Genomic DNA, 26,300 nt, shown 5'->3' on the forward strand with positions numbered 1-26,300 from the left:
CTTCAATGTGTTAAGTGTTTTATTTTTCTATGGCTCCATTCTGTTTAATTAATCAAGTTATATCTTTTTCAGTATCAAACTATTTATTTTAAATTCCTAATGTATTATTGTTATAATTATTATTATTTTCAGACAGAGTCTCGCTGTATCACCCAGGCTGGAGTGCGGTGGCACAATATCAGCTCACTGCATTCTCTGCCTTCCGGGTTCCAGCAATTCTCCCGCCTCAGCCTCCCAAGTAAATGAGATTACAGGGGTACACTACCACGCCTGGCTAATTTTTTGTATTTTTAGTAGAGGCAGGGTTTCACCATGTTGGCCAGGCTGGTGTTGAACCCCTGACCTCAAGTGATCCCCTGCCTCGGCCTCCCAAAGTGCTGGGATTACAGGCGTGAGCCCCACGCCCAGCCCATAATGTATTTTAATATCTAGCAAGAATTATAGAAATTTATTAATGTTGCTAACAATTAGTTGATCCTCTTGGACTTCCTATATATAACATCATGTCATATGCAAAAAATAATAATAATCGTTGTGTCTCTCTCCTTTTTAGTAATTATAAACCTCTTATTTGTTTATTTACTTATTATTCACCTTTTCCAAAAATGTCTTGAGCGTTTCTGCCTGTATTTTTCTAAATGTTCTAAATATTACTATCAAATTTCACATACACAAAATATGTGCTACGTTTATTTCTAAGTCTTTTCTCTTTTTAATGCAATGGTTAATGTAGTCTTTTTTCTCATATGGTCTTTGTATTTAAGAAAACTACTTATTTTGTCCGTGTGTGTGTGTATTTTAAGACATCTTAAATTTCTTATCATGTCTAATAGTCTGTCAGTTGATTCTCTTGGGCTTTCTGAATATAACCATATTATCTACAAGGAATCATCATTTTACCTTTTTCTTTTTAATGTATACCTAATTTTCTTACCAAATTGCACTGGCTGAGAATTCCGAACAGTGTTAAATCATAGTGCTGAAAGCAGTGTGCAGCCTTACCTCACCCCTAACTTTAATGGTAATGCATCTAGAGTTTCACTCGCAGGCACTCTTATTTGAGATGTTTTTATATTATCAAGTTAGTGTCCTTTTATATTTATTTTTTCACTTAGAGTTTTAAAAATTAGGATTAGAGATTAGATTTTTGTTAAAGTACTTTTCAGAAATTCCTGATGATCATATGATTCTTCTGCTCTGATCCATTCATAGTGAATTTATATCTTAATACTAACCCATCCTTAAATGTGGGGGATGAACTCCCATTCGGGCCTGGTTTGCTATTCTTTTAATGTACTACTGAATTTTACTTGCTAATATTTTAAGATTTTTGGATCAGTAAATAAATTGGACTGGTCTATACTTGGGTTTTATTGCACTATCTTTTTTTGTACAGAATACATACAGGATGATTGCACTACCTTTACTAGGTTTGAGTGTCAGTGTTACGTGAGGTCTGGAGAAGAACTTAGATGCTTCCTTCTTTATGTTCTGAGAAAATCTGAATCCATCTCCAATAATAGATCCCTTCTCCAGCCAGTGCCAAAGCCCAGGTCCCCGAGCACTCCCATGACTTTGCTGCTCCTGCCCAGTGCTTCCCACAGCAGCCCTTCCACACCCCTTCTGGCTGTTCCTCCAAGGAGGCCGCACAGCCCCAGGGACAGGTTGGTTCTGGGAAACTGGAATCCTTCATCTGTGTCATCACTGGGCAGGCGAGTCAACCTGGGGAACAGTTATTCCCATTATCTTTTCTCTCTTAACTACCATCTGTGCTTTTCAGTCTTCCAGCATTTTCTTTATAACCAGCTAAAGTTACTTATTTCAGTCCAAAGATGAAATTTTTCTTGGCCAGTTTGAATATGGTTGCATCAGCTGTGTTTTAACAATTTTGGCTTTGGGTTTTTCATTTTGTTTAAAATAGTACAATGGAGGTGATTAGGGCAAGATGTTCACTTTCTACTCTTAAAAAAAAAAAGTATGCTCTTTACTGTGGTCCTATCTCTTAAAAACAAAAAGGACTGTACCGTGAATTTGGCAGACGCACTACCCTCTCTGAGGGAGGAAAGCCAAACCAAGGTTGAAGAAAGAAATGATTAAGGATGTAGAGGTTATGAGGGTTTAGAATTTCATGGCCAGGCTGTGTGTGCCTTAGAGAATGTACTCAGCTTATTTTCATAGGCCCATTAGTTCACCTCCTTAAGAGCAGAACCTGTGGCTTCAGATCCTCGGTGTAAGAAAGCGTGTTTTTCTGTTTCTCTTCCCATTTCTCTCTTCTTTTTTCTTTTCTCCTCTTCTCTTTCCTTCCTTTTTCCCTCCTTTCCTCTCTCCCTCTCTATTTGCTGTCTTCTCTCTTCTTTCTTCATTTCTCTAAAGCCCCAGGAAATTAAATGCAAGGACTCAGGCCTTTAATCCTAAAATGGAAAATGAGAAACCCTCAAATGTCAGGAAATTCCAAAGATAAGGTTCCTACAGCAACATTAACTGGGTTCTATGTGTTTTATGGCCTACATTTAATAGCTCTGGCAAGAGTGCCTTAAGGCCAATATATAACAAGAAAAGTTCCTACTTTTTAAGTGTGAGCAGCATCCTGAATTCACATGTATCTACATACTCAAAATGTCTTAACTGGAATTCAGATTTTTAAATTTTAGTTTAACTTGGTCATGTGACAGCTTGTGGATCTTTATGAAACCAAATAACTGCATTGACCAAAATTTCAACTTTTCAGCTGATTGTTTTGGCACCATATAGATTTGGCCTTTCCTTGGGGCTTTAGTGTAAGACTTTCAGAACTTCTTGAGGACACAAAACCTCAGTCATTATATGGCTGCCAGATCACACTGTGCTGTTATTGATTCCATAATTTCCATCTTCTATGGGACTGATACGGATTCCCCACAGCTCTCTGGCTGGGCAGCAGCCCTCAGCTCTCACAGGTTTAACAGTTTAAATTAACTTACCAGCCAAGCAGTGGTCCGTCTCAGGCAGCAAGATGTCCCTGAGACAACTCGGAATTACCACGTCTAAAATCTGAATGTTTCAAGTCTTCAAAGGAGGACATTGTTCGATTTAGTTGATGTTTAGAGCAAAAGCTACTCTGGAAGCTTCTGAGAAACTTGGTTTAGTAAAGCCATTTATTTCAATAGAAGCTGCACTGGAAAACAGAGAGATGGTGCTTGCTCTTCCAAGGTTGCTGTTGTCCATTACAAGAGTGATTTTCATGTCATTTCTCATTGAAAGGTGCAAATTGTTGGATATTAGCCACAATGGGGGACAGAAATAGTTTTTCCTTCTGACATTTAGGGTTTGGATCCAGGATAGAGAAAAGCAGAAACCCTGTGAGTGGTCCTAGTAAAAAGTATAGGAGCTACCTGATAACAGAATGCAAGCTGAGAGCTAATGGAAGCCTCCTCCTGCCTAGCCCCCTGCCCTGAGCACCTGGTGGTAGAAATGCCCTTCCTGGGGTATGGTGAGTCATAGAGAAGAGCTGCCTGTGGCCACTAAGGATAGACAGGCAGAAAGACTCTGGCAGCTGGAGGAAGATGATGGAAGTCAGGGCATCCTTGGTTTCTAACCCAGCTGGATGATGTTTTAAATGGTTGCTAGGGGGCCAGGCGCGGTGGCTCACGCCTGTAATCCCAGCACTTTGGGAGGCCGAGGTGGGTGGATCACGAGGTCAGGGGTTCGAGACCAGCCTGACCAACATGGTGAAACCCCGTCTTTACTAAAAATACAAAAATTAGCTGGGCGTGGTGCTGCGCACCTGTAATCCCAGCTACTCAGGAGGCTGAGGCAGGAGAATGGTGTAAACCCGGGAGGCGGAGCTTGCAGTGAGCTGAGATCGTGCCACTGCACTCCAGCCTGGGCGACAGAATGAGACTCCGTCTCAAAAAATAAATAAATAAATAAATAAATAAATAAATAAATAGTTGCTAGGTGCCAGGCTAGCCAAGCTTTTTTTTTTTTTTTTTTTTTTTTAAGCAGGGTCTTGCTCTGTCACCCAGGCTGGAGTGCAGTGGTTCAATATCGACTCACTGCAACCTCCACCTCCTGGGCTAACCGATTCTCGTACCTCTGCCTCAGGAGTAGCTGTGACCACAGGCACACGCCACCACACCCAGCTAATTTTTGTACTTTCGTAGAGGCAGGGTTTTGCTATGTTGCCCAGCAGGCTGGTCTTGAACTCCTGGACTCAAGCCTGCTCTGTCGCCAGGCTGGAGTGCAATGGCGCATCTCAGCTCACCGCAACCTCTGCCTTCCAGTTCAACCCATTATCCTGCCTCAGCCTGTCAAGTAGCTGGGACTACAAGTGTGTGCTACCACACCCAGCTAATTTTTGTGTTTTTAGTAGAGACGGGGTTTCACCATGATGGTCAGGATGGTCTCGATCTCTTGACATTGTCATCCACCTGCCTCAGCCTCCCAAAGTGCTGGGATTACAGGCGTGAGCCACCACACCTGGCCTGTAGTCAAGCTTTTTTAATCCATAGATGAAAATAATCCTGGGGGAAATGGATTCAAACCAATTTGCTAAAAATTAACTCAAGAATACAGCTGCTTTTTTTAAAATCTTGAAGTAGAGATAAATTATAAACAGTAAATGTGGCACTTAAAACCAGCTTTTAAAATATTTATTCACTGGGCCAGGCATGGTGGCTCACGCCTGTAATCCCAGCACTTTGGGAGGCCGAGGTGGGCAGATCACTTGAGGTCAGGAGTTTGAGACCAGCCTGGCTAATGTGGGGAAACCCTGTCTCTACTAAAAATACAAAAATTAGCCAGGCATGGTGGCACACACCTGCAATTCCAGCGACTTGGGAGGCTAAGGCAGGAGAATCACATGAACCCAGGAAGCAGAGGTTGCAATGAGCCGAAATCGTGCAACTACACTCTAGCCTGGGCGCAGAGCAAGATTCCGTCTCAAAAAATGAAATAGGCGTGGCGAGGTGGCTCACGCCTGTAATCTCAGCACTTTGGGAGGCCGAGGCAAGTGGATGACAAGGTCAAGAGATCAAGACCATCCTGACCAACATGGTGAAACCCCATCTCTACTAAAAATACAAAAATTAGCTAGGTGTGGTGGTGCACGCTTGTAGTCCCAGCTACTTGAGAGGCTGAGGCAGGAGAATCGCTTGAACCGGAAGGCAGAGGTTGCACTCCAGCCTGGCGACAGAACACAAATAAATAAATAAATAATAACATAAAATATTCATTCACTTATTCAACCAACAAATATTTACCACACACCTATTGAGTGTTAGACATAGGAATGTAATAATGAGCGAGATAAACGGAGACTCTGTCTTCACAGGATTTGCAGACCAGTAATAGAAGGACACAGCTGGTGTGATCATAACTGCTGTCAGTGCTGTGAGGAATCCTGGTGCCATGGGAACATTCATCAGGGATGTGTAGCCTATCAGGGAAACAGACGGGATCAAGAGGAAGTGACACTCAGGCCAGCAGGAGGGTGGGGAGTGGGCGTTCAATTTGAGTGAACTAATAGGTGAAAGCCCTGAGACAAGAAAGACTGCATCGTGTCAGAGGAACTGCAAGGCAGGAGCATGGCCCGAGGGGCCAGGAAGGGTCTGGAGTGAGGCCTGAAAGTCTTCTGGACCTGTACACACGGTATGGATTTGGGCCTATTACCTAAGAGCAATGGAAAACAGGAACATTTTTAAGAAGGGGAGAGAGATGATCAGATTTGCACATTTAAGGCCGGGTGCAGCAGCTCACGCTTGTAATCCCAACACTTTGGGAGTCTGAGTGGGGTGGATCACCTGAGGCCAGGAGTTCAAGACCAGCCTGGCCTACATGGTGAAACCTCATTTCAGGTAAATATAGAAAAAATTAGCCGGGCATGGATGGCAGGCACCTGAAATCCCAGCTACTTGGGAGGCTAAGGCAGGAGAATCGCCTGAACCCAGCAGGCGGAGGTTGCAGTGAGCCTAGATCACGCCGTTGCACCCCAGCCTGGGCAACAAGAGTGAAACTCCGTCTCAGAAAAAAGAAAAAAAAAAAGATTTGCATGTTTAAGAGACCATCCTAGCAGCAGCCTGGAGACTGGGTGGGCACCAGTGGGCAGGTGGGGAGAGGCGCTGGGGAGGAACAGTGAGGTCTTATGGTTACCCTGTGGTGTAGCTACCTTAGGGACTGAGAGAAGTGGGTGGGTTCAAGAGATGCGTTGGAGGTAAAACTTGGGTTAACTAGTTAGACGTAGGCAGTAAGTGGGAGGGATGCTGGGAGTCTGATTTCCAGGTTTAAGACCTAAACCTTTGGATGGCCACACTGGGCAAGGAGCTGGTTCTCATCAGGGAGAGGCAATGGGATTACGAGTTCGGCTTTGAGATTCTTATGCACTGTCCAAACAGAAGGAGCTCTAAGTTAGGATTTCATTTACAAAAATATGGAGAAGTCGTGAAGAACATTCAAAATACGACTCAGAATCACAGTGTTTGGCGTTGGTTGTGGAAATCTGGCTATTGCATAGGTTACAACGCCCTTAAGCAAAGTTCTTTGGAACAACCAGCTCATTCTAGCATCTCTGAAACTCAGAAGTACCAAATATCAAACGATCATTTGAGGACCCGGGAAGTAAAGTGAGGCTGAGTGGAAGTTACACCCCTTTCCCAGGCTGTGGGCTCCCCAAAGGCAGGGACCTCTCGCCTTTGTATCACCCACTTTGAGCACAATGAAATGTGATTCGCATGTTTACTTATTAAACATGCAGACAGGATGTGGAATGAATGTTGAACATGTTTAAATTAGAGAGAAGCCTGTTTGGATGTGGTTATCATTCATTAACTTTTCACAGTTTCCTTTCTCTCAAAGTTAATGTGTAAATGAGGGTACTAAAACTTTCAAGTTAAAAAAAAATTTGTACAGAACAGAATTAGCTTAGCAGTTGGAGGATGAATGTGCTCACCTTTCTCCTCTTCAGGGAGCCTAATCACCTACCTGAACCTCAGAAGGGGAGGACTGATGTCCCTGACATTTATGTATGCTATAGAAATAATGCATGGTGGTCCGGGCACAAAAATTAGCCACGCATGGTGGCAGGTGCCTGTAATCCCAGCTACACAGGAGGCTGAGGCAGGAGAATTACTTGAACCCTGGAGGCGGAGGTTGCAGTGAGCTGAGATCGCCCCACTGCCTTCCGGCCTGAGCCACAGAGCCAGACTCTCTCTCAAAAAAAAAAAAGGCAGGGCGGGGATCACCTGAGGTCAGGAGTTTGAGACCAGCCTCCCCAACATGGCGAAACCCCGTCTCTACTAAAAACAAAAAATTAGCTGGGCACGGTGGCTCATGCCTGTAATCCCAGCACTTTGGGAGGCCGAGGTGGGCAGATCACAAGGTCAGGAGATCGAGACCATCCTGGCTAACACGGTGAAACCCTGTCTCTACTAAAAATAAAATTAAAAAAAAAATTAGCTGGGCATGGTGGCGGGCGCCTGTAGTCACAGCTACTGGAAAGGCTGAGGCAGGAGAATGGTGTGAACTGAGGAGGTGGAGCTTTCAGTGAGCCAACATTGCACCACTGCACTCCAGCTTGGGCGACAGAGTGAGACTCCATCTCAAAAAAAAAAAAAAAAAAAAATTAGCTGGACATGGTGGCAGGCACCTGTAATCTCAGCTATTTGGGAGGCTGAGGCAGGAGAATTGCTTGAACTCAGGGTGCAGAGGCTGCAGTGAGCCGAGATTGCGCCTGGGTGACAATAGCTTGGGTGACAAGAGGGAAACTCTGTCACAAAAAAAAAAAAGAAAAGAAAAGAAAGGGGAGGGGAAGGGAGGGGGAGGGGAAGAGAGGGGTGGGGAGGGAAGGGAATGGAGGAGAAAGAAAGAGAGAGAGGAAGAATGAAATAGAGAGAGAGAAGGAAGGAAGGGAAGGGAGAGGAGAAAAAGAAAACAAGAAAGAAAGCAAGAAAGAGAGAGAGAGGAAGGAAGGAAGAGAGAGAGAAAGAAAGCAAGAAAGAGAGAGAGGAAGGAAGGAAGAGAGGGAAAGAAAGCAAGAAAGCAAGCAAGAAAAGGAAGGAAGGAAAGAAAGAGGAAGGAAGGAAGGGGAGAAAGAAAGAGAGAGAAAGAAAGAAGAAAGAAAAGGAGGGAGGGAGGAAGGAAAGAAGGAAGGAAGGAAAAGAGAAAGAAAATAAAGAACTGCTAGGAAGAGCTAACTTTCTAAATGCTTTGGCATGTGTTACCGACACATGACAATGATAGATCAAATGTTGTAATTGGAATCCTATTTTCCCACTAGTTCTAGAAACTGGGCAGGTAAAGATTTCTGGCTTCTCCTTGATCTTCTAATGGACTGGACCTCATGTTAATTTGTTTGCCTTTCAGATTTACTGCATAGGAATTAGTCACCTGAAAACCAACACTTTAATACAGGAAATAGGGCTGCTATTTGAGAAACGTTTTGATGAATTGTTTTGCAAATTAGTTTTGCAATGTGAATAACCATCTTTTATTTTGAAACAGGGTCTCGCTCTGTCTCAAAATGAGTGAGAGTGCAGTGGCTGGAATGCAGTGGCTTGATTTTGGCTCACTGCATCTTCCCACTCCCTGGCTCAAGGGATCCTCCCACCTCAGCCTCCCAAGTAACTGAGGCTATAGATGTGCCCCACCACACCCAGCTAATTTTTGTATTTTTTATAGAGACAGAGTCTTGCTGTGTGCCCGGCTGATCTGAAACTCCTGAACTCAAGCAGTCCACCTGCTCTGGCCTCCCAAAGTGCTAGGATTATAGGTGTGAGCTACTGCACCTACCCCCATCTTAATTTTTTTAAAGGGAGTTTTTAATTGTTTTCAAATTGGACTTTTCTAATACTGTTTAGACTAGTGATACCTTTTATGTGTCAGAAATCAAATGCAAAGCATGGCTGACTTTTTTTTTTTTCTCCAGAAACAAAGTCTCACTCTCTCACCCAGGCTGGAGTGCAAGTGGCATGATCTCGGCTCACTGCAACCTTCCCCTTCTAGGTTCAAGGGATCCTCCCACCTCAGCCTCCCAAGTAGTTAGGACTTCAGGCACATGCTACCACGTCCAGCTAATTTTTGTAATTGTTATTTTTTGTAGAGATGGGATCTTACTTTGTTGCCCAGGCTGGCCTTGAACTCCTGGCCTCAAGCAGTCCTCCTGACTCAGCCTCCCAAAGTGCTGGAATTACAGGCATGAGCCACTGTGTCTGGCCCGAACTCTTATAGTAGCATCTTGTTCTTGGAAATATAGAAAGATTATACAAAACATTCAAACTATGTCTTGAAATCCCAGGTGTCTGACAGTAACCACTGGGATAAAAGCTAATCCCATCCCAACAAACCCCAACACATAATCCGGATTCCCGCTTGCATTACATGTGCTTTAGTTTTACGTATGTATGTATGTATGTATGTATGTATGTATGTATGTTTTTTTTGAGACAGAGTCTCTCTCTGTTGCCCAGGCTGGAGTGCAGTGGCGCAATCTCAGCTCACTGCAACCTCCACCTCCCGGGTTCAAGTGATTCTCCTGCCTCAGCCTCCCGAGTAGCTGGGATTACAGGGGCACAACACCATGCCCGGCTAATTTTTGTATTTTTAGTAGAGACAAGGTTTCACCATGTTGGCCAGACTGGTCATGAACTCCTGACCTCAAGTGATCAGCCTGCCTCGGCCTCCCAAAGTGCTGGAATTACAGGCATGAGCCACTGCGCCCGGCCTGCATTGCATGTGCTTTAAATAAGCAAGCCATCTGCTGAGATTTGGAGAGCCTTTAACCTGTACAAATATCTTTTGTTGTTAGGGCACTTATTATGAAAACATTTTAAAGATTCAGATATTATTTCATAGGTACTTTATCATTTTGAAATTTGACCTATACAAATATTGTTTCCAATGAGATTTTAAAAAATGAAAACAGAACTATAATCTCAGACAACAAGGAGGCTGAGACAGGAGGATCGCTTGAGCCCGTAAGTTTGAGACCAGCCTGGGCAGCAAAGCAATACCCCCATTTCCACAAAAAATTAAAACTTAGCCGGCCATGGTGGCATGCAACTGCAGTCTCACCTACTCAGGAAGCTGAGGGACAAGGATTGCCTGAGCCCAGTAGTTTGAGGCTGCAGTGAACTATGGTGGCCCCACTGCACTCCAGCCTGGGCAACAGAAGGAGACCCTTTTCTAAACATAAATAGAGCTCTCACAATGGCAAAGCAAGGCACAGCTACAGCCCCTTTCTCTCTCTCAAAGAAAAGGCCAAACTCAGCCAGGGTCATGCTCTAATTCTGGGCAGTCAAGGCTTTACCTGTAGGTGGTGGTTACTACCCCGGCCCTGAGAGTGGGAGAAACTGTCTGGCTCCCAGTGAAATGGCCCTTTCCTGTCCCCCTTTTCCCTGTGAGGGCTCATAGCATCTCCTCATAGCATAGATTACTTACTATGTGAGGGAAATAGAGGGTCTGCCTGGGTATCGCACAGTACTGTGTAATGCAGTAATGTAATTATCACTGTGTAATGCAGTTTTGTATGGAAAATTAGTTCAGGTTCCCAACGACAGACTGTTGAAACTCAGCCTGTTTTAGTTTGGAGCCTGTGAATGCAGCTTCCCTCCTGATGCGCCTCACTTAAATAAATGCTCTCCATACATAATGCCTTGTGTCATTAAGAGCATCAGTCTCCAACCAGACTTCCTGGAGTCAGACCCTGATTCCACCACTTTTTCCGAATGTACCTGGAGCAATTTATCTAATCTCTCTATGCCTCTGTTTTCCGATAGATAAAATGTGTATAAGAGGCCGCGTGCAGTGGCTCACCCCTGTAATCTTAGCACTTTGAGAGGCTGAGGCAGGTGGATCACCTGGGGTCAGGAGTTCAAGACCAACCTGGCCAACATGGTGAAACCTTATCTCTGCTAAAAATACAAAAATTAGCCAGACATGGTGGTGCATGCCTGTAATCCTAGCTCCTCAGGAGGCTGAGGCAGGAGAATCAGTTGAACCCAGGAGGCAGAGGTTGCAGTGAGTCAAGATCACGCCACTGCACTCCAGCCTGGGCAACAGTGTGAGAATCCATCTCAAAAAAAAAAAGTGGGGTGGGGGTTAAGAGTAGTAATTTTGGGTTGGGCACAGTGGCTCCAACTTATAATACCAGCACTTCGGGAGGCCCAGGCCGGAGGATCACTTGAGGTCAGGAGTTTGAAACCAACCCAGGCAACATGGCAAAACCCCATTCTACAAAAATGTACAAAAATTAGCAGGGCATGGTGCTGTGTACCTATAGCATAGACAGTCCCTGATTATACTGTAATAAGACAGTCGGGGACTATCTATACTATAATAAGGACTGTTCCATATCTTTATTCACAAGCCTTTTAGTCTTGGATGAACTACATAAATGGGCTGAAACTTAGTGTCCTGACACTAAGTTTAGTATAAAAATAGTATCAAATAGTATAGACAGTCCCTGTCCATACGAGTGAGCCACTGCGCCTGGCCCCCTTTTTTATTTTCTATGTACGTGTTTGTTTACAAAGTTGGGATTGTATTTTTTTACATATACTTTATTATTTTCACTTAGCATAATAGCATGAACATTCTTGCACATAAAAGCCACACCTTTTATTCATGGATTTTCACACCTTTTACAATAAAAGAAGTTGATTTCAGGCCGGGCACAGTGGCTTACGCCTGTAATCCCAGCACTTTCGGAGGCCAAGGTGGGCAGATCACCTGAGGTCAGTAGTTCGAGACCAGCCTGGCCAACATGGTGAAACTTCGTCTCTACTAAGAATACAAAAACTAGCCAGGCATGGTGGTGTATGCCTGCAGTCCCAGCTACTCAGGAGGCAGAGGCAGAAGAATTGCTTGAACCCAGGAAGCGGAGGTTGCAGTGAGCCAAGATGGTGCCGCTGCACTCCAGCCTGGGCAACAGAGCAAGCCTCTGTCTCAAAAAATAAAATAAAATAAAAGAAGTTGATTTCGGTAATAGTTTTTCTAAGAATGAAATAAAATAAAAGAAGTTGATTTCGGTAATAATTTTTCCAAGAAAAAGACAATTTGGGTGAGGGGATATATTAATATATTCTCTGAATCTAATTTGATTCAAATTCTTTGTTTTTTTCCTCCCATCTTGCACATCCCAGAAAATCCTATGAGTTTGAAGATTTACTGCAGTCTTCCTCTGAGAGCAGCAGGGTGGACTGGTACGCGCAGACTAAGCTGGGGCTGACACGTACTTTATCGGAGGAGAACGTCTATGAAGACATTCTAGGTAAGAGGCTACAGCGTCTGTGTGTGGGTCTGAATCTGTCTAGGAGAAAGGGGAGGGAGAATGGGGCTGGCTGCTGGAAACACACATGCAGACACTCGAAGACACCTGTGCACTCGGATGACAGAGCAGGCAGGTGGGGTGGGAGAGCGAGCCTCACGGGATATGTGAGAGACTCTCGGGCTGGAGGGGGAAGACTGGCTGGTGATGCGTGGCCAAGGAGGCAGTGTAGCAGCGTGGCGTAGCAAGAAGTGTGGGGCCTAGAGTCTGAAGATCCAGAACCACGTCTTGGCTCTGCTGCCTATTGGCCGCAGGACATTGAGTGGGTGACTTCACATCTCTGAACGTCAGTTCTCACATCTGCCTAATGAGAATGAAGCTAGCTCCCTTGCAAGGTTAAGGACTGGAGAGAATGGTATGTCAACTCCCTCACTTACGACAGATGCTCAGTCAGCTGCAGGGATTACTGAATGAAAGAAAACGCTATACACCAGAGCCTCCTTCAGAAACTGTCAGAGTGTGGCACTAACAGGGCATCAGAACACAGACTAAATGCATGTCTGTGATTTAAAAAATAACTTGGGCCCCAAAGCTTCCTCTGAGATTTCAGAGCAGGTCTCAGATTCAGAGTTTGGTGAGTTCAGTCATCTTCGGGGAGGTTGATGGTTTTAGCGAAAGGCGAATCCAACTGCTTATGGTGGGTGTGAGGGCTGGGGGAAGAAACAAGCTGGTAAAAGGGAGAAACCCGTATGTATGTGCAAGTGAGGGGCAGGTAGAGTGGATATACGCAGACATGCGGGCATGTAATCATCAATACTAGAAAAAACTTGGAGAAGGAGGAAATAGAACATTTGAGGAAGGGCAGATACTGAGCTAAGCAATTGGAATTGCATGTGTCCAGGCTGCTGGAGATGGGCTCCTGCCAAAGCAGCGGGATTCCCAGATCTGAAGTGGGAGAGAGATCTGGACTTCTCTTAGCAGTGACTGCCTAAGAGGATGCTTCCATTATAAGGAACAGAAAACTCAACTAAACTAGCTTTTCCTTCCTCCATTTGTTTTCTTTCTTTCTTTTTTTGAGACAGGAGTCTCACTCTGTTGCCCAGGAGTGCAATGGCACAATCTCGACTCACTGCAGCCTCCGCCTCCCAGGTTCATGTGATTCTCCTGCCTCAGCCTCCCAAGTAGCTGGGATTACAGGCACCCACCACCACGCTCGGCTAATTTGTGTGTGTGTGTGTGTGTGTTTAGTAGAGACGGGGTTTTCCCTTGTTGCCCAGGCTAGTCTCAAACTCCTAGGCTTAAGTGATCGACCCGCTTCAGCCTCCCAAAGTTCTGGGATTACAGGTGTAAGCCACCACACTCAGCCTCCTTCCTCTATTTCTTACCTCTCAGGTTAGCTTTATTCTCAGCAGGCTTCCCAGGATCCCCACAATGGCTGCCACCAGCTTCCTGGAATTCATATCTTCCTGGTGGAGAGAAGAGCTTGTATCTTGCAAGTCCCACCAGAAATCCTAAGGTTTACCCTCATTAGACCAGCCAAGGTCCCTTGTTCACCTTTGGAGCCAAGGAATGCCATGCAGTGATATCCCCTTAGGCTTAGAATATGAGCCCTTCCCTGAACTGATCACTGAGGCAGGGATTTGGGATACTTAGATTAGCTAAAGCACTGAAACTGAGAATGGAGTTAATCTCCCATGGCCACAGATGAAGAGATGGAGAGGTAACCCAGTGAAATCAGGGGCTGCTACCAAGAGGAGGGGCGCATGGATGGCAAAACAGCAGATATCCCTACAAGGACGGACACAGGAGAGGCCAAGATGCTGACCTCAGTGTTTCGAAAAGGGAAATGTCCTCAGTGTTCCCAGGTTCCTGACACATTGCCTTTGAACACAGATCCGCCAGTGAAGGAGAACCCTTATGAGGACATCGAGTTACACGGTCGCTGCCTGGGAAAGAAGTGTGTCTTGAATTTTCCTGCTTCTCCCACCTCTTCCATCCCTGACACGCTCACCAAGGTATGAGTCCCCAGGGAGAGGTGGCAAGAGAGGGGGCCGCAGCACGGTGGCCTTGAGCACTCTGGAGTTCCGGCCACTGCTGGAATTCCAGGCCACCCCCACTTGCCCTGCCAGGCTCCTGGATTTGTACATCGCTGGCTGACTGGTCTTTCTGCCTCTAGTTCTCTTGGAGCCCCCCTGCCCAAAAAAGCTTCCTAAAATACCATTGAGCTTCTGACTCAGAAACCTCCTCGAACAGGGTAAATAAAAGATGTACATCTGTCCCATACAACTGTTAAGAATGTCTTAACACAGAGCACACTCTAAGATACAAGATGGAAAGGCATGATGTAGAACAGTAGTTTTAAAGTATTTGTGGGTTGTTGTTGTTGTTGATTTAATTGAGTCAGGGTGTTGTCGCTCTGTCACCCAGGCTGGAGTGCAGTGGTGCAATCACGGCTCACTGCAGGTGAACTCCCAGACTCAGTCCTCCCAACTCAGCCTTCTAAGTACCCGGAATTACAGGCACACGCCACCAGCCCAGCTGATTTTTGTATTTTTTGTAGAGACGGGGTTTCGTCATGTTGGCCATGCTGATCTTGAACTCGTGGGCTTGAGTGATCGACCAGCCTTGGCCTCCCAAAGTGCTGGGATTACAGGCCTGAGCCACCACATCCAGCCTGTGGGTTTCTTAATGAAAAAAAATACATATATGTAAACTCGCACATGTCTGTATGTGGGTTTTTTAAGTGAAAGAATATGCATGTATATAAATATGAAAGAATATACATATATGTAAACTCACACATGTATGTATAAGAATATCTCCATCCCCAATATTGGAGGTGAAAAAAAAAATCTCTCTGCGGATACCCAAGCATGAGTAACTGAGGACCTCAGAGGGGTTGTCCTGTCTGAATACCCAGAGGACGGGAGGAAGGCTGACCTTCTTTTTACAGAATATCCTTTTGAACCTTTTGGAGTTACATACCGTATGCATATAGATAACATAACCATATTCATGTAGATGGTAATTTCAACCTACTGCCTGCAGGGCTAGCATTTGTAACAGATATCTTGGCACCCATTACCCCTAATCTCCCATAGTTCCTACATACAAATGCCCCCTCCAGCCAGAGCCTACCAACTACCCCTCTGATGTAGGCCTGGGACATGCACACTCTCTCTAAAGGGCCAGAGAGTAAATGTTTTGGGCTCGTGGACCATATGGTCTCTGTTGTAACTACTGAGAGTGGCCACTGCAGTGTGAGGCAGTCATAGACAATGTGTAAATAAATGAATGTGGCTGTATCTCAATCAACCTTTGTTGTTGTTGTTTTTTGTTTTTGTTTTTTGAGACAGAATCTTGCTCTGTCACCCAGACTGGAGTGCAGTGGCGCAGTCTCAGCTCAATACAACCTCCACCTCCCGGGTTCAAGTGATTCTCCTGCCTCAGCCTTCCAAGTAGCTGGGACTACAGGCATGCGTCACCACGCCTGGCTAATTTTTGTACTTTTAGTAGAGACGGGGTTTCCATGTTCGCCAGGCTGGTCTCAAACTCCTGACCTCAAATTATCCGCCTGCCACAGCCTCCCAGAGGGCTAGGATTACAGGCGTGAGCCACCGCACCTGACCTGGATGCTGAAATTTGAGTTTTATATAATTGTTACTTGTCATAAAATATTATTTATTTTTCCAACCATTTAAAAATGTAAAAGTTGGCCGGGCGCGGTGGCTCAAGCCTGTAATCCCAGCACTTTGGGAGGCCGAGACGGGCGGATCACGAGGTCAGGAGATCGAGACCATCCTGGCTAACACGGTGAAACCCCGTCTCTACTAAAAAATACAAAAAACTAGCCGGGCGACGAGGCGGGCGCCTGTAGTCCCAGCTACTCGGGAGGCTGAGACAGGAGAATGGCGTGAACCCGGGAGGCGGAGCTTGCAGTGAGCTGAGAGCCGGCCACTGCACTCCAGCCTGGGCGGCAGAGCAAGACTCCGTCTCAAAAAAAAAAAAAAAAAAAAAAAAAAAAAAATGTAAAAGTTAATTCTTAAGTCATGGCTTGTACAAAAACAGGTGGTGGGCCAGATGTGGCCCACAGGCCAAAATTTGCCAACTGCTATGCTAGGTCATTTTTACCTCTGCCTTTGGCTCTCACTGGGACCTCTCCCCATCCTCTGAGGCCCAGTTCAATCATGCGTCCTTTAAGAAGCTTCACCAGCCATCCCAATCTCTGGGACTTCTTCCTCTCTGATTATCTGTAACACTCAGTGAAATCATTTCATGTTTTGTTGTTGCTGTTTTGTTGTTGTTTGTTTGAGATGGAGTCTCACACTGTCGCCCAGGCTGGAGTGCAGTGGCGTGATCTCGGCTCACTGCAAGTTCCGCCTCCCGGGTTCATGCCATTCTCCTGCCTCAGCCTCCCGAGTAACTGGGACTACAGGTGCCTGCCACCACGCCCGGCTAACTTTTTGTATTTTTTTTTAGTAGAGATGGGGTTTCACCGTGTTAGCCAGGATGGTCTCAATCTCCTGACCTCGTGATCCGCCCACATCAGCCTCCCAAAGTACTGGGATTACAGTAATAAATAAATAAATAAAATGTATATATTCTATTTCTTTGGTTTTCCCGTAAGGACTAACAGTTCTACAATATTTAGTAGAAGAAATTAAGGAAGGCCAAGTACTGGCTGCAAAGGTCAACTTAAATCTCATTGCAAGGCTCTGTTTCCAGTCTAGGAAAAGCAGTGGTCTTTCTGTCCCTGCCCCACAGGGTCAGCATCGCTGGCAGGTGGGGCTCTCTCCACCTGAAGCCTGTCTTCTGTGCTTGATGGCCATGAAAGGATGCTGCCTGCCACCAGGCTTCTGGAAGAGGTGAGGGAACAACCTATCCCAAAGGATGGATCTTACAGACCCAGATAAATTGCTACAATACTTGCCTGTACCAAGTATTGCCTGTTAACTGCCATTTCTCTTCTCCTATGGAAAAGGGTGTCATCAAGAATAATCCATGGCAACTGACAATGAGCAAATACTTTCTGCTTGCCTTGGAAATGTGTTGTTGGTGTTTTCATTGCAATAGGGATGTCTTCAACATTTAGGAAATCCTTCATTTCCCATGGCAGAGAAGCCTGACTTAGAATAAGAAAGCAAGCTGTCACACCTGGTCTGTCCCCTTTGGGTCCTACCTGGCTCCCCACATCATGTGGGGAGTGAACTGCCTCACCCCGAGGAACAATGAAAAACCTCTGCCCAGGCCAAGCACAGTGGCTCATTCCTGTAATCCTAGCACTTTGGGAGGCCAAGGCTGGTGGATCACCTGAGGTCAGGAGTTCGAGACCAGCCTGGCCAATATGGTGAAACCCCATCTCTGCTAAAAATTAGTGAGATGTGGTGGCGGGTGCCTGTAATCCCAGCTACTCGGGAGGCAGAGGCAGGAGAATCGCTTGAACCTAGGGGGCAGAGGTTGCAGTGAGCCAAGATCACGCCACTTCACTCCAGCCTGGGTAAAAGAGTGAAACTCCGTCTCAAAAAAAAAAAAAAAAAAAAAATCTACCCAAGGCAGCTTTGCATTCAAGGCAGAGCACTCCTGCCTGATACCAGGAAATAAAGGCTTACCAACCCTTTTCTTCCTGTCCCTGCTGGGCTGGAGAAAACCTAGAGCCTCTGCCGCCAAAGCAGCTAAGCCGAGTAAGTGAGAATGTCAACAAGAACTTAACGTCCAGCTGTGTCTGTATCTGTATCTGTAGCTGTAGCTGTCCTGAAGAAAGACAATCCAGTTGTCCAGAGCATGTGTCTGATTGCCACAGATCCTTGCAAGCCCTCAGCGGGACACCGTGTCCATGCTCATTATTCTGCTCATCCACATCTGGGTGTCTGCTGTGTGCCTTGCTCTAGGGCACAGCTGGAGACTTCACCACTTCCTCCATTAGCTCATCAAATATTTGTGAAGCATCTGCCGCATCTGGGCTGCATCTGGGACCTCAGAGCTTGCAGGAGCAGTCCCTCCATGCGACCTCCCCTGCGAGCCACGGAGAGATCCTCAGCCATCTTTGGGATGTTCATTTTATTAGGCCATGGCTAGTTATTTGAGTCACTAGAATTTCCATTTGAGAGGGAAGGGCCTTTTGGATAGGCACTCCTCAGAAAGGACCAAGCGTGCAGCTGGGGGCAGATGCTGCTGCTGCTAAACACAAACTGCAAGCTCCTGAAAGGGACTGTTTTCTTGCTACATATCACCCACCATTTCTTTTCTTTTCAGACAAAGTCTTGCTCTGTCGCCCAGGCTGGAGTGCAGTGGCTCGATCTCGGCTCACTGCAACCTTCACCTGCCGAGTTCAAGTGATTCTCGTGCCCCACCCTCTGAGTAGCTGGGATTACGGGCACAGGTCACCATGCTGGCTGATTTTTTGTATTTTTAGTAAAGACAGGGTTTTACCACGTTGGCCAGGCTACTTTCGAACGCCTGACTTCAAGTAATCCGCCCGCCTCAGCCTCCCAAAGTGCTGGAATTACAGGCATGAGCCACTGCACCTGGCCTATACTTTTCAATATATGTTCTTTTTAAAAATAACAAGCTGGGTGGCCGGGCACAGTGGCTCACACCTGTAATCCCAGCACTTTGGGAGGCCAAGGCGGGCAGCTCACCTGAGGTCAGGAGTTTGAGATCAGCCTGGCCAACATGGTGAAACCCCATCTCTACCAAAAATGCAAAAATTAGCCAGGTGTAGTGGCACGCGCCTGTATTCCCAGCTACTTGGGAGGCTGAGGCAGGAGAATCGCTTGAACCTGGGAGGCGGAGGTTTCAGTGAGCTGAGATCACGCCACTGCACTCCAGCCTGGGCGACAGAATGAGACTCCATCTCAAAACTAAATAAAAAATAATAATAGTGAAATAACAGGCTGGGTGCAGTGGTCCATGCCTATAATCCTAGCACTTTGGGAAACCAAGGTGGGGGGATTGCTTGAGGCCAGGCATTCAAGACCAGCCTTGTCAACATAGTAAGACCCCATCTCTACAAAAAATTTAAAAATTAGACAGGCATGGTGGTACGTGCCTGTAGTCCTAACTACTCAGGAGGCTGACATGGGAGATTCACTTGAACCCAGGAGTCCAACGCTGCAGTGAGCTATTTTTGTGCCTCAGCTCTCCAGAGTGAGAGCCTGTCTCCAAAAATAAGTAAATACATACATACATGCTTTTCTTTTTTTTTTCCTGAGAACATTGTAATTATAAAAGTGTTTCTGGTTACATGATACAGAATAAGTATTGTAATTACTGAAAAGTTTAATGAAGAAGATAAAACTCATCCACAATTTGGGAATTCTACTTTTCTTTATGCCTCTATTTTCTAGTATTTCTGTAATAGATTTACATTTTTTTTTTTTTTTTTTTTTTTTTTTTTTTTTTTGAGGCAGAGTCTCGCTCTGTCGCCCGGACTGGAGTGCAGTGGCCGGATCTCAGCTCACTGCAAGCTCCGCCTCCCGGGTTTGCGCCATTCTCCCGCCTCAGCCTCCCGAGTAGCTGGGACTACAGGCGCCAGCCACCTCGCCCGGCTAGTTTTTTTTTGTATTTTTAGTAGAGACGGGGTTTCACTGTGTTAGCCAGGATGGTCTCGATCTCCTGACCTCGTGATCCGCCCGTCTCGGCCTCCCAAAGTGCTGGGATTACAGGCTTGAGCCACCGCGCCCGGCCCATTTTTTTTTTTTTTTTTGAGATGGAGTTTCCCTCTTGTTGCCCAGGCTGGAGGGCAGTGGCGTGATCTCAGCTCACTGCAACCTCTGTCTCAGTTTCCCAAGTAGCTGGGACTACGGGCGTCCGCCACCATGCCCAGTTAATTTTTTTTGTATTTTTAGTAGAGACGAGGTTTCATCATTTTGGCCAGGCTGGTCTCAAACTCCTGACCTCAGGTGATCCACCCACCTTTGCCTCCCAAATGCCTGGATTACAGGCGTGAGCCACCTCGCCTGGCCCAGATTGGCATCTTGTGTATGTGTATTTATGTGTGTGTATTCTGAAGATCTTTTTAAAACGCGCATGTAATCCCAACACCCACTGCTGACACTTCGGTCTATTTCCTCTCTGATTCTCTCACACACACTGTGTGTGGTGTGCGTCCGTGTGTTTGTGTGCATGTAAGTATACATTTTTTAAAAAGATCTGTGATCTTGGGAGGCCGAGGCGGGCGAATCAACTGAGGTCAAGAGTTTGTAACCAGCCTGGAAAACATGGTGAAAGCTCGTCTCTACTGAAAATGTAAAAATTAGTCGGGCGCAATGGTGTGCACCTGTAATCCCAGCTACTTGGGAGGCTGAGACAGGAGAATTGCTTGAATCTGGGAGGTGGAGTTTGCAGTGAGCCAAGATCGCACCATTGTACTCCAGCCTGGGTGACAGAGCGAGACTCTGTCTCAAAAAAAAGATCTGTGATTATATTGTATATGTAATTTTGATGCTTTTTATATAAATGATCATGAGTATTTTCCCATGTCATCAATTTCTTTTTTATTTTTATTTTTATTATTTTGAGACAGTCTCTCTCTGTTGCCAGTCTGGAGTGCAGTGGCATGATCGTGGCTCACTGCAACCTCCACTTCCCGGGTTCAAGCGATTCTTCTGCCTCAGCCTCTTGAGTAGCTGGGACTACAGGCACGCGCCACCAAGCCCAGCTAATTTTTGTATTTTTGGTAGAGTTGGGGTTTCACCATGTTGGCCATATGGTCTTGATCTCTTGACCTTTGATCTGCCCACCGTGGCCTCCCAAAGTGCTGGAATTACAGGCATGAGCCACGAGGCCAGGCCATGAGCCACCACACCTAGCCTAATTTATTTTTAGAAACGGTTTTTCTTGCCTGCACGGTATTCCATTATCTGAATAGAATGTTATTAGTCCCCATTGTTAGAATGCCCTTGTATGCCTTTATATTTTTATTTTGTTTTATGAGACGAAGTCTCACTCTGTTGCCCAGGCTGGAGTGCAGTGGCGTGATCTCAGCTCGCTGCAACCTCTGCCTCCTGGGTTCAAGCAATTCTCCTGTCTCAGCCTCCTGAGTAACCCAGGTGCCCGCCACCACACCCGGCTAATTTTTGTATTTTTAGTAGAGATGGGGTTTCGCCATGTTGGTCAGGCTGGTCTCGAACTCCTAACCTCAAGTGATCCGCCTGCCTCAGCCTCCCAAAGTGCTGGGATTATAGGTGTGAGCCACTGCACCCGGCCCTTATATGCCTTTCTCTGTATATATATTTAGGGAAGTGTCTCTTCTTTCATATAAGAATGTGTATACCTACAGGCAAATATGTATGTTTGTGTGAATGACAGACAGCACAGGAGGTCTCCTAAGAGTAGGAATGATGTTGAGATGGGTGAGGGGGATGGGGATAGTTTATATCAAGGACCCCTGTAGTCTCCCACAGGCAGAGTCTCCTGAGGCAGTAAAGACAGGGGCAGTAGAGGACTGGAAGGAATTGAGCCACCAGCCACCATTCACAGACAAGAAGGGTTAATGAACCTGGGCTCGAGTACAGCTCAGGCCCTTCTGATGGGGCACACAGCTTCCTTGCCACTGTGCCCCCCAACCCGACCAGGATGTCCCCAGCCACTCTCCTGAAATAACTGAAGAGGCTTCAGCAGGGACATCAGACCTCAGACCATGAGGGTTCTTGTCTCTTTTCGCTTTTGGACACTACAAATCTTTTGCTGTGCCCATCATGAGTCGGAGATCTATACAATCAGGGGGTGTCTGCGAGCCTCTCAGCAGAGCTAAGCCCCTGAGGTTACTCCAGAGAGATACAATGGGATTGGGTGCCATACATGTTGGTGTAAGGTCCTCTGATCGAAAGCTAGAATCTTCTCTGGACCACAGTCTGACACATCATTCTTGGGATCCTAGAGCGACTTTCCTTTTATACTATAATTCTGGGTGTAACAAACAACTGCTGGTACCCTGACATTATGAATAAAGTTCTATGGGAACACAGCCAGGCTCATTCATTTACATATTATCTACAGCTGCTTTTATACTACAAGGGCACAGTTTAGTAGTTGCAACAGAGAGGATATGGCCCACAAAGCCTTAAGTACAATCTGGCTTTTAAGAAAAGGTGTGCTGGCCAGGCCTGGTGGCTCACGCCTATAATCCCAGCACTTTGAGAAGCCACAGTGGGCGGATCACCTGAGGTCAGGAGTTCAAGACCAGCCTGGCCAATATGGCAAAATCCCGTCTCTACTAAAAATACAAAAATTAGCCAGGCGTGATGGTACTCACTTGTAATCCAACTACTTGGGAGACTGAGGCAGGAGAATCACTTGAAACTGGGATGTGGAGGTTGCAGTTAGCCGAGATTGCACCACTGCACTCCAGCCTGGGCAACAGAGTGAGACTCCGTCTCAAAGAAAAAAAAAAGAAAAAGTTTTCTGATCCCTAAGTCCAAGATTCATATCTTCACTTTCAAAGGCCTTCCTTCAGTAGACAATTAGATATCTTCATTGCTGTATCATCTCTTCCATCTGTTTCACTGCACTTACTCTAAACCTTGAAGACTCTTTTGATCTAATTTACTCTCCCTCCCACTATTCTCAGATTGTGCTGTGTCATTGCTAATACTCTCCACCACAGGTAAGTCTTCCCATTCTATCAAATAAATATCTGCTGAAATCCCACCCCATCACGAAAGCTCCCTGAACATTTGGTGGCTTATTTGGGGTGCTGTGGGACACATCAGGATCCCCGTTCTCCAGCAGGGTGACCACTCAGAGATGCAGCCCACACATTCTTCAGAAAGCTGTGTGCTGTGTTTCCATTCCTTCTCTGGTTTCTTTCTCGTCTGACCTTCTCACAGGTCAGATCTTTGAATGAACACCATCACAGTCTACATCTCTAACAAAAGCAGATACCTGCATTCCCAACAATTTGATAGGAGATTCTAGTGCAATGATAGGATCATTTCCTTGGATTTTACTGTAGATGGAATTTGTAGCCTCAAAGAAGGCTTGCCCCCCTTCCTTCTTTTTGTGCTGGTAGGATTGAGATGCTCATGGTGCCTAATCCAGTCAGCTCTTCCTCTGCTGAAGGTTTATGGTACTACATAATTTATTGCTCCTTGGAGACCTGTGATAAAACACTGGAGCTGGCCACTTAGGAAACTAGGAATCTTTATTTTTGGAAATCTTTAAAAAGAAAAGATTCCTAAGTTATTGCTACTTACTATTTGGAACTAAACAAATAGTGAATGGAGAAATCAATGTAGCAAAATATGCCTGTTCTATGCGAGTTTAAGACAGGATAAATGTGGCCTCATAAGTTGATAAAGAAAAGCTCATTCATTAAATAGAATAGGAATAAGTTATTTCGGGGAAAAATGATTTAGATGAACATATCACAAAATAAATTACTGATGGAATAATAAATAAAATGTGTTCGAAACAAACCAAGAAAATCCAGAAGAAAATGGAATTGAATATTTATTAAACCTCTAAGAGGGGATAGTTTTTTAGGCAAAAAAAGAAGAGATTAAATGAATTACAAAAGAAAAGATTAACACATTTTCATATAAAAAGTTATTATAACTAAAATAAAACTACAAATAAACCACATGGGAAAAGCACACTTACGGCAAACCTGACAAATAGTTAATATCTGTTCTATGTAGAGCTCATTGAAAATAGTAAAAACGTTAGAATCCTAAAAGATAAGCAAAGTACATAAAAAATACACTAAAGAAAAATACAGTTGGTGTACTGAAGTATGAAAAAATGTCAATGTTGTAAAAATATTATATATGTATATCTCTGAAAGAACCTTCCATATCAGTACATTAAGTTTTTTGTTAATTTTTTTTTTGAGACGGAGTCTTGCTCTGTTGCCTAGGCTGGGGTGCAGTGGCATGATCTCAGCTCACTGCAACCTCTGCCTCCTGGCTTCAAGCAATTTTCCTGTCTCAGCCTCCCAAGTAGCTACAGGTACACACCACCATGCCAGGTTAATTTTTGCATTTTTGGCAGAGACGAGGGTTTCACCATATTGGTCAGGCTGGTCTCGAACTCCTGACCTCAGGTGATCCACCCACCTCGGCCTCCCAAAGTACTGGCATTACAGGCTTGAGCCACCATGCCCGACAAGTACATTAAGATTTTTTAAATAATTGCATAGTATTCCGCTGTGTGGGTTTATCATAATTTGTTTGACCAGCCTCTATTGATGGATATCTAGGTTATTTCCAGTATTTTGTGATTACAAACCATGTCGCAATGTACAATATCCTTTGCACAATATGTTTCCTTGTAAAAAATAACATTGCACAAATAAGAGTATATCAGCAGAGTAAATTCCTAGTGGTGGAATTGCGGGGTCTGAAGCTATATGCATCATAATTTTGTTAGCTCATGTAGACTGCCCTCCGTAGCCCTGTACCAAGTGATACTCCCGCCAAGCCTGTATGACAGTGTGGGAGTGACTTTTCTCTCTCGCTTTCACCAACAGAGTGAGCTATCAAATTTTCTTATCTCTGAGCAAAAAAAATGTTTCTTTAATGGAGTTTTAATTTTCCTTTCTCTTGGGAGTGAAACTAAGAATCTTTTTGTTTTTTTGAGATGGAGTCTCACTCTGTTGCTCAGGCTGGAGTGCAGTGGTGCGATCTCGGTTCACCGCAAGCTCCACCTCCCGGGTTCACGCCATTCTCCTGCCTCAGCCTCCTGAGTAGCTGGGACTACAGGCATCTGCCATCACACCGGCTAATTTTCTTTCTTTCTTTTTTTTTTTTTTTTTTGTATTTTTAGTAGAGACAGGGTTTCACCATGTTAGCCAGGATGGTCTCAATCTCCTGACCTTGTGATCTGCCTACCTTGGCCTCCCAAAGTCCTGGGATTATAGGCATGAGCCGCCACACCCGGCCGCTAAGAATATTTTTATGTTTCTGAGAATCATTGTATTTCTTTTTCTCTAAATTTTCCATTATTTTGCCTGTTTTTCTTTTGAGTCATTAGTCTTTTTCTCATTAATTTGTAGTGTATTTTAGGAAAATGAGTTAATTTCTGTGGGTTATTTTCTATGTGTTCTAAATTTTTTTAGCAAGTGTTTTGTTTGCCTTTTGACTTTGTTTTTTGTTTTGTTTTGAGACAGTCTCATTCCATCACCCAGGCTGGAGTGCAGTGACGTGATCTCAGCTCACTGCAACCTCCGCCTCCCAGGTTCAGGCGATTCTCCTGCCTCAGCCTCCCAAGTAGCTGGGATTACAGGTGTGCGCCACCACACCCAGCTAAATTGTATGTTTAGTAGAGACAGGGTTTCACCATGTTGGCCAGGCTGGTCTCAAACTCCTGACCTCAAGTGATCCTCCTCGGCCTCCCAAAGTACTGGGATTATGGTGTGAGCAACCGCACCTGGCCAGCCTTTTGACTTTGAAGAGGCCTGTTTTAGAAATAAGATATTGAGGCCCAAAGAAACATAATTCCAGCCGGGTCAGGTGGCTCATGCCTATAATCCCAGCACTTTGGGAGGCCAAGGCGGGCAGATCACGAGGTCAGGAGATCGAGACCATCCTGGCTAATATGGTAAAACCCCATCTCAACCAAAAATACAAAAAATTAGACAGGTGCTGTGGCGGGCGCCTGTAGTCCCAGCTACAGGAGGCTGAGTCAGGAGAATGGCGTGAACCCAGGAGGCGGAGCTTGCAGTGAGCCGAGATTGCGCCACTGCACTTCAGCCTGGGCGACAGAGCGAGACTCCGTCTCAAAAAAAAAAAAAAAAAAGAAAAGAAAAGAAAAAAAGAAACACAATTCCTTGTATAAAAGACACTCAGCAATCTTGCAGCAAGGCCAAAGTGAGGCTTAGTCCCTGTAACTCCCAGTCCTTGTGTCTTGGGTTGTCAGAAGGCCTCAGCTGTAACGTCTAGGGATTGAGGCAGGTGACCTTGCACTTGTCCAAGAAGAGAAACAGCCGGGCGTGGTGGCTCACGCCTGTCATCCTAGCACTTTGGGAGGCTGAGGCGGGTGGATTGCCTGAGCTTAGGAGTTTGAGACCAGTCTGGGCAACACAGTGAAACCCCGTCTCTGCTAAAATACAAAAAATTAGGCG

General features: G+C 45.4%; 1 protein-coding gene across 6 annotated transcripts in view; it reads left to right on the plus strand.

The window, feature by feature from the left end:
• The window catches only part of DENND2A (DENN domain containing 2A), a 130,136-nt gene that overhangs the window by 42,003 nt on the left and 61,833 nt on the right, over positions 1 to 26,300 (plus strand). For all 6 annotated transcript variants that reach the window (XM_030932783.1, XM_030932781.1, XM_010359807.2 and 3 more), the window contains 2 exons: positions 12,114 to 12,241; positions 14,132 to 14,253. In XM_030932783.1, coding sequence (XP_030788643.1) covers positions 12,114 to 12,241; positions 14,132 to 14,253 — 250 coding nt within the window. The remainder of the gene's footprint in view (positions 1 to 12,113; positions 12,242 to 14,131; positions 14,254 to 26,300) is intronic.

This window comes from Rhinopithecus roxellana, chromosome 6 (genome assembly GCF_007565055.1).
Source record: "Rhinopithecus roxellana isolate Shanxi Qingling chromosome 6, ASM756505v1, whole genome shotgun sequence".
NCBI lineage: Eukaryota > Metazoa > Chordata > Mammalia > Primates > Cercopithecidae > Rhinopithecus > Rhinopithecus roxellana.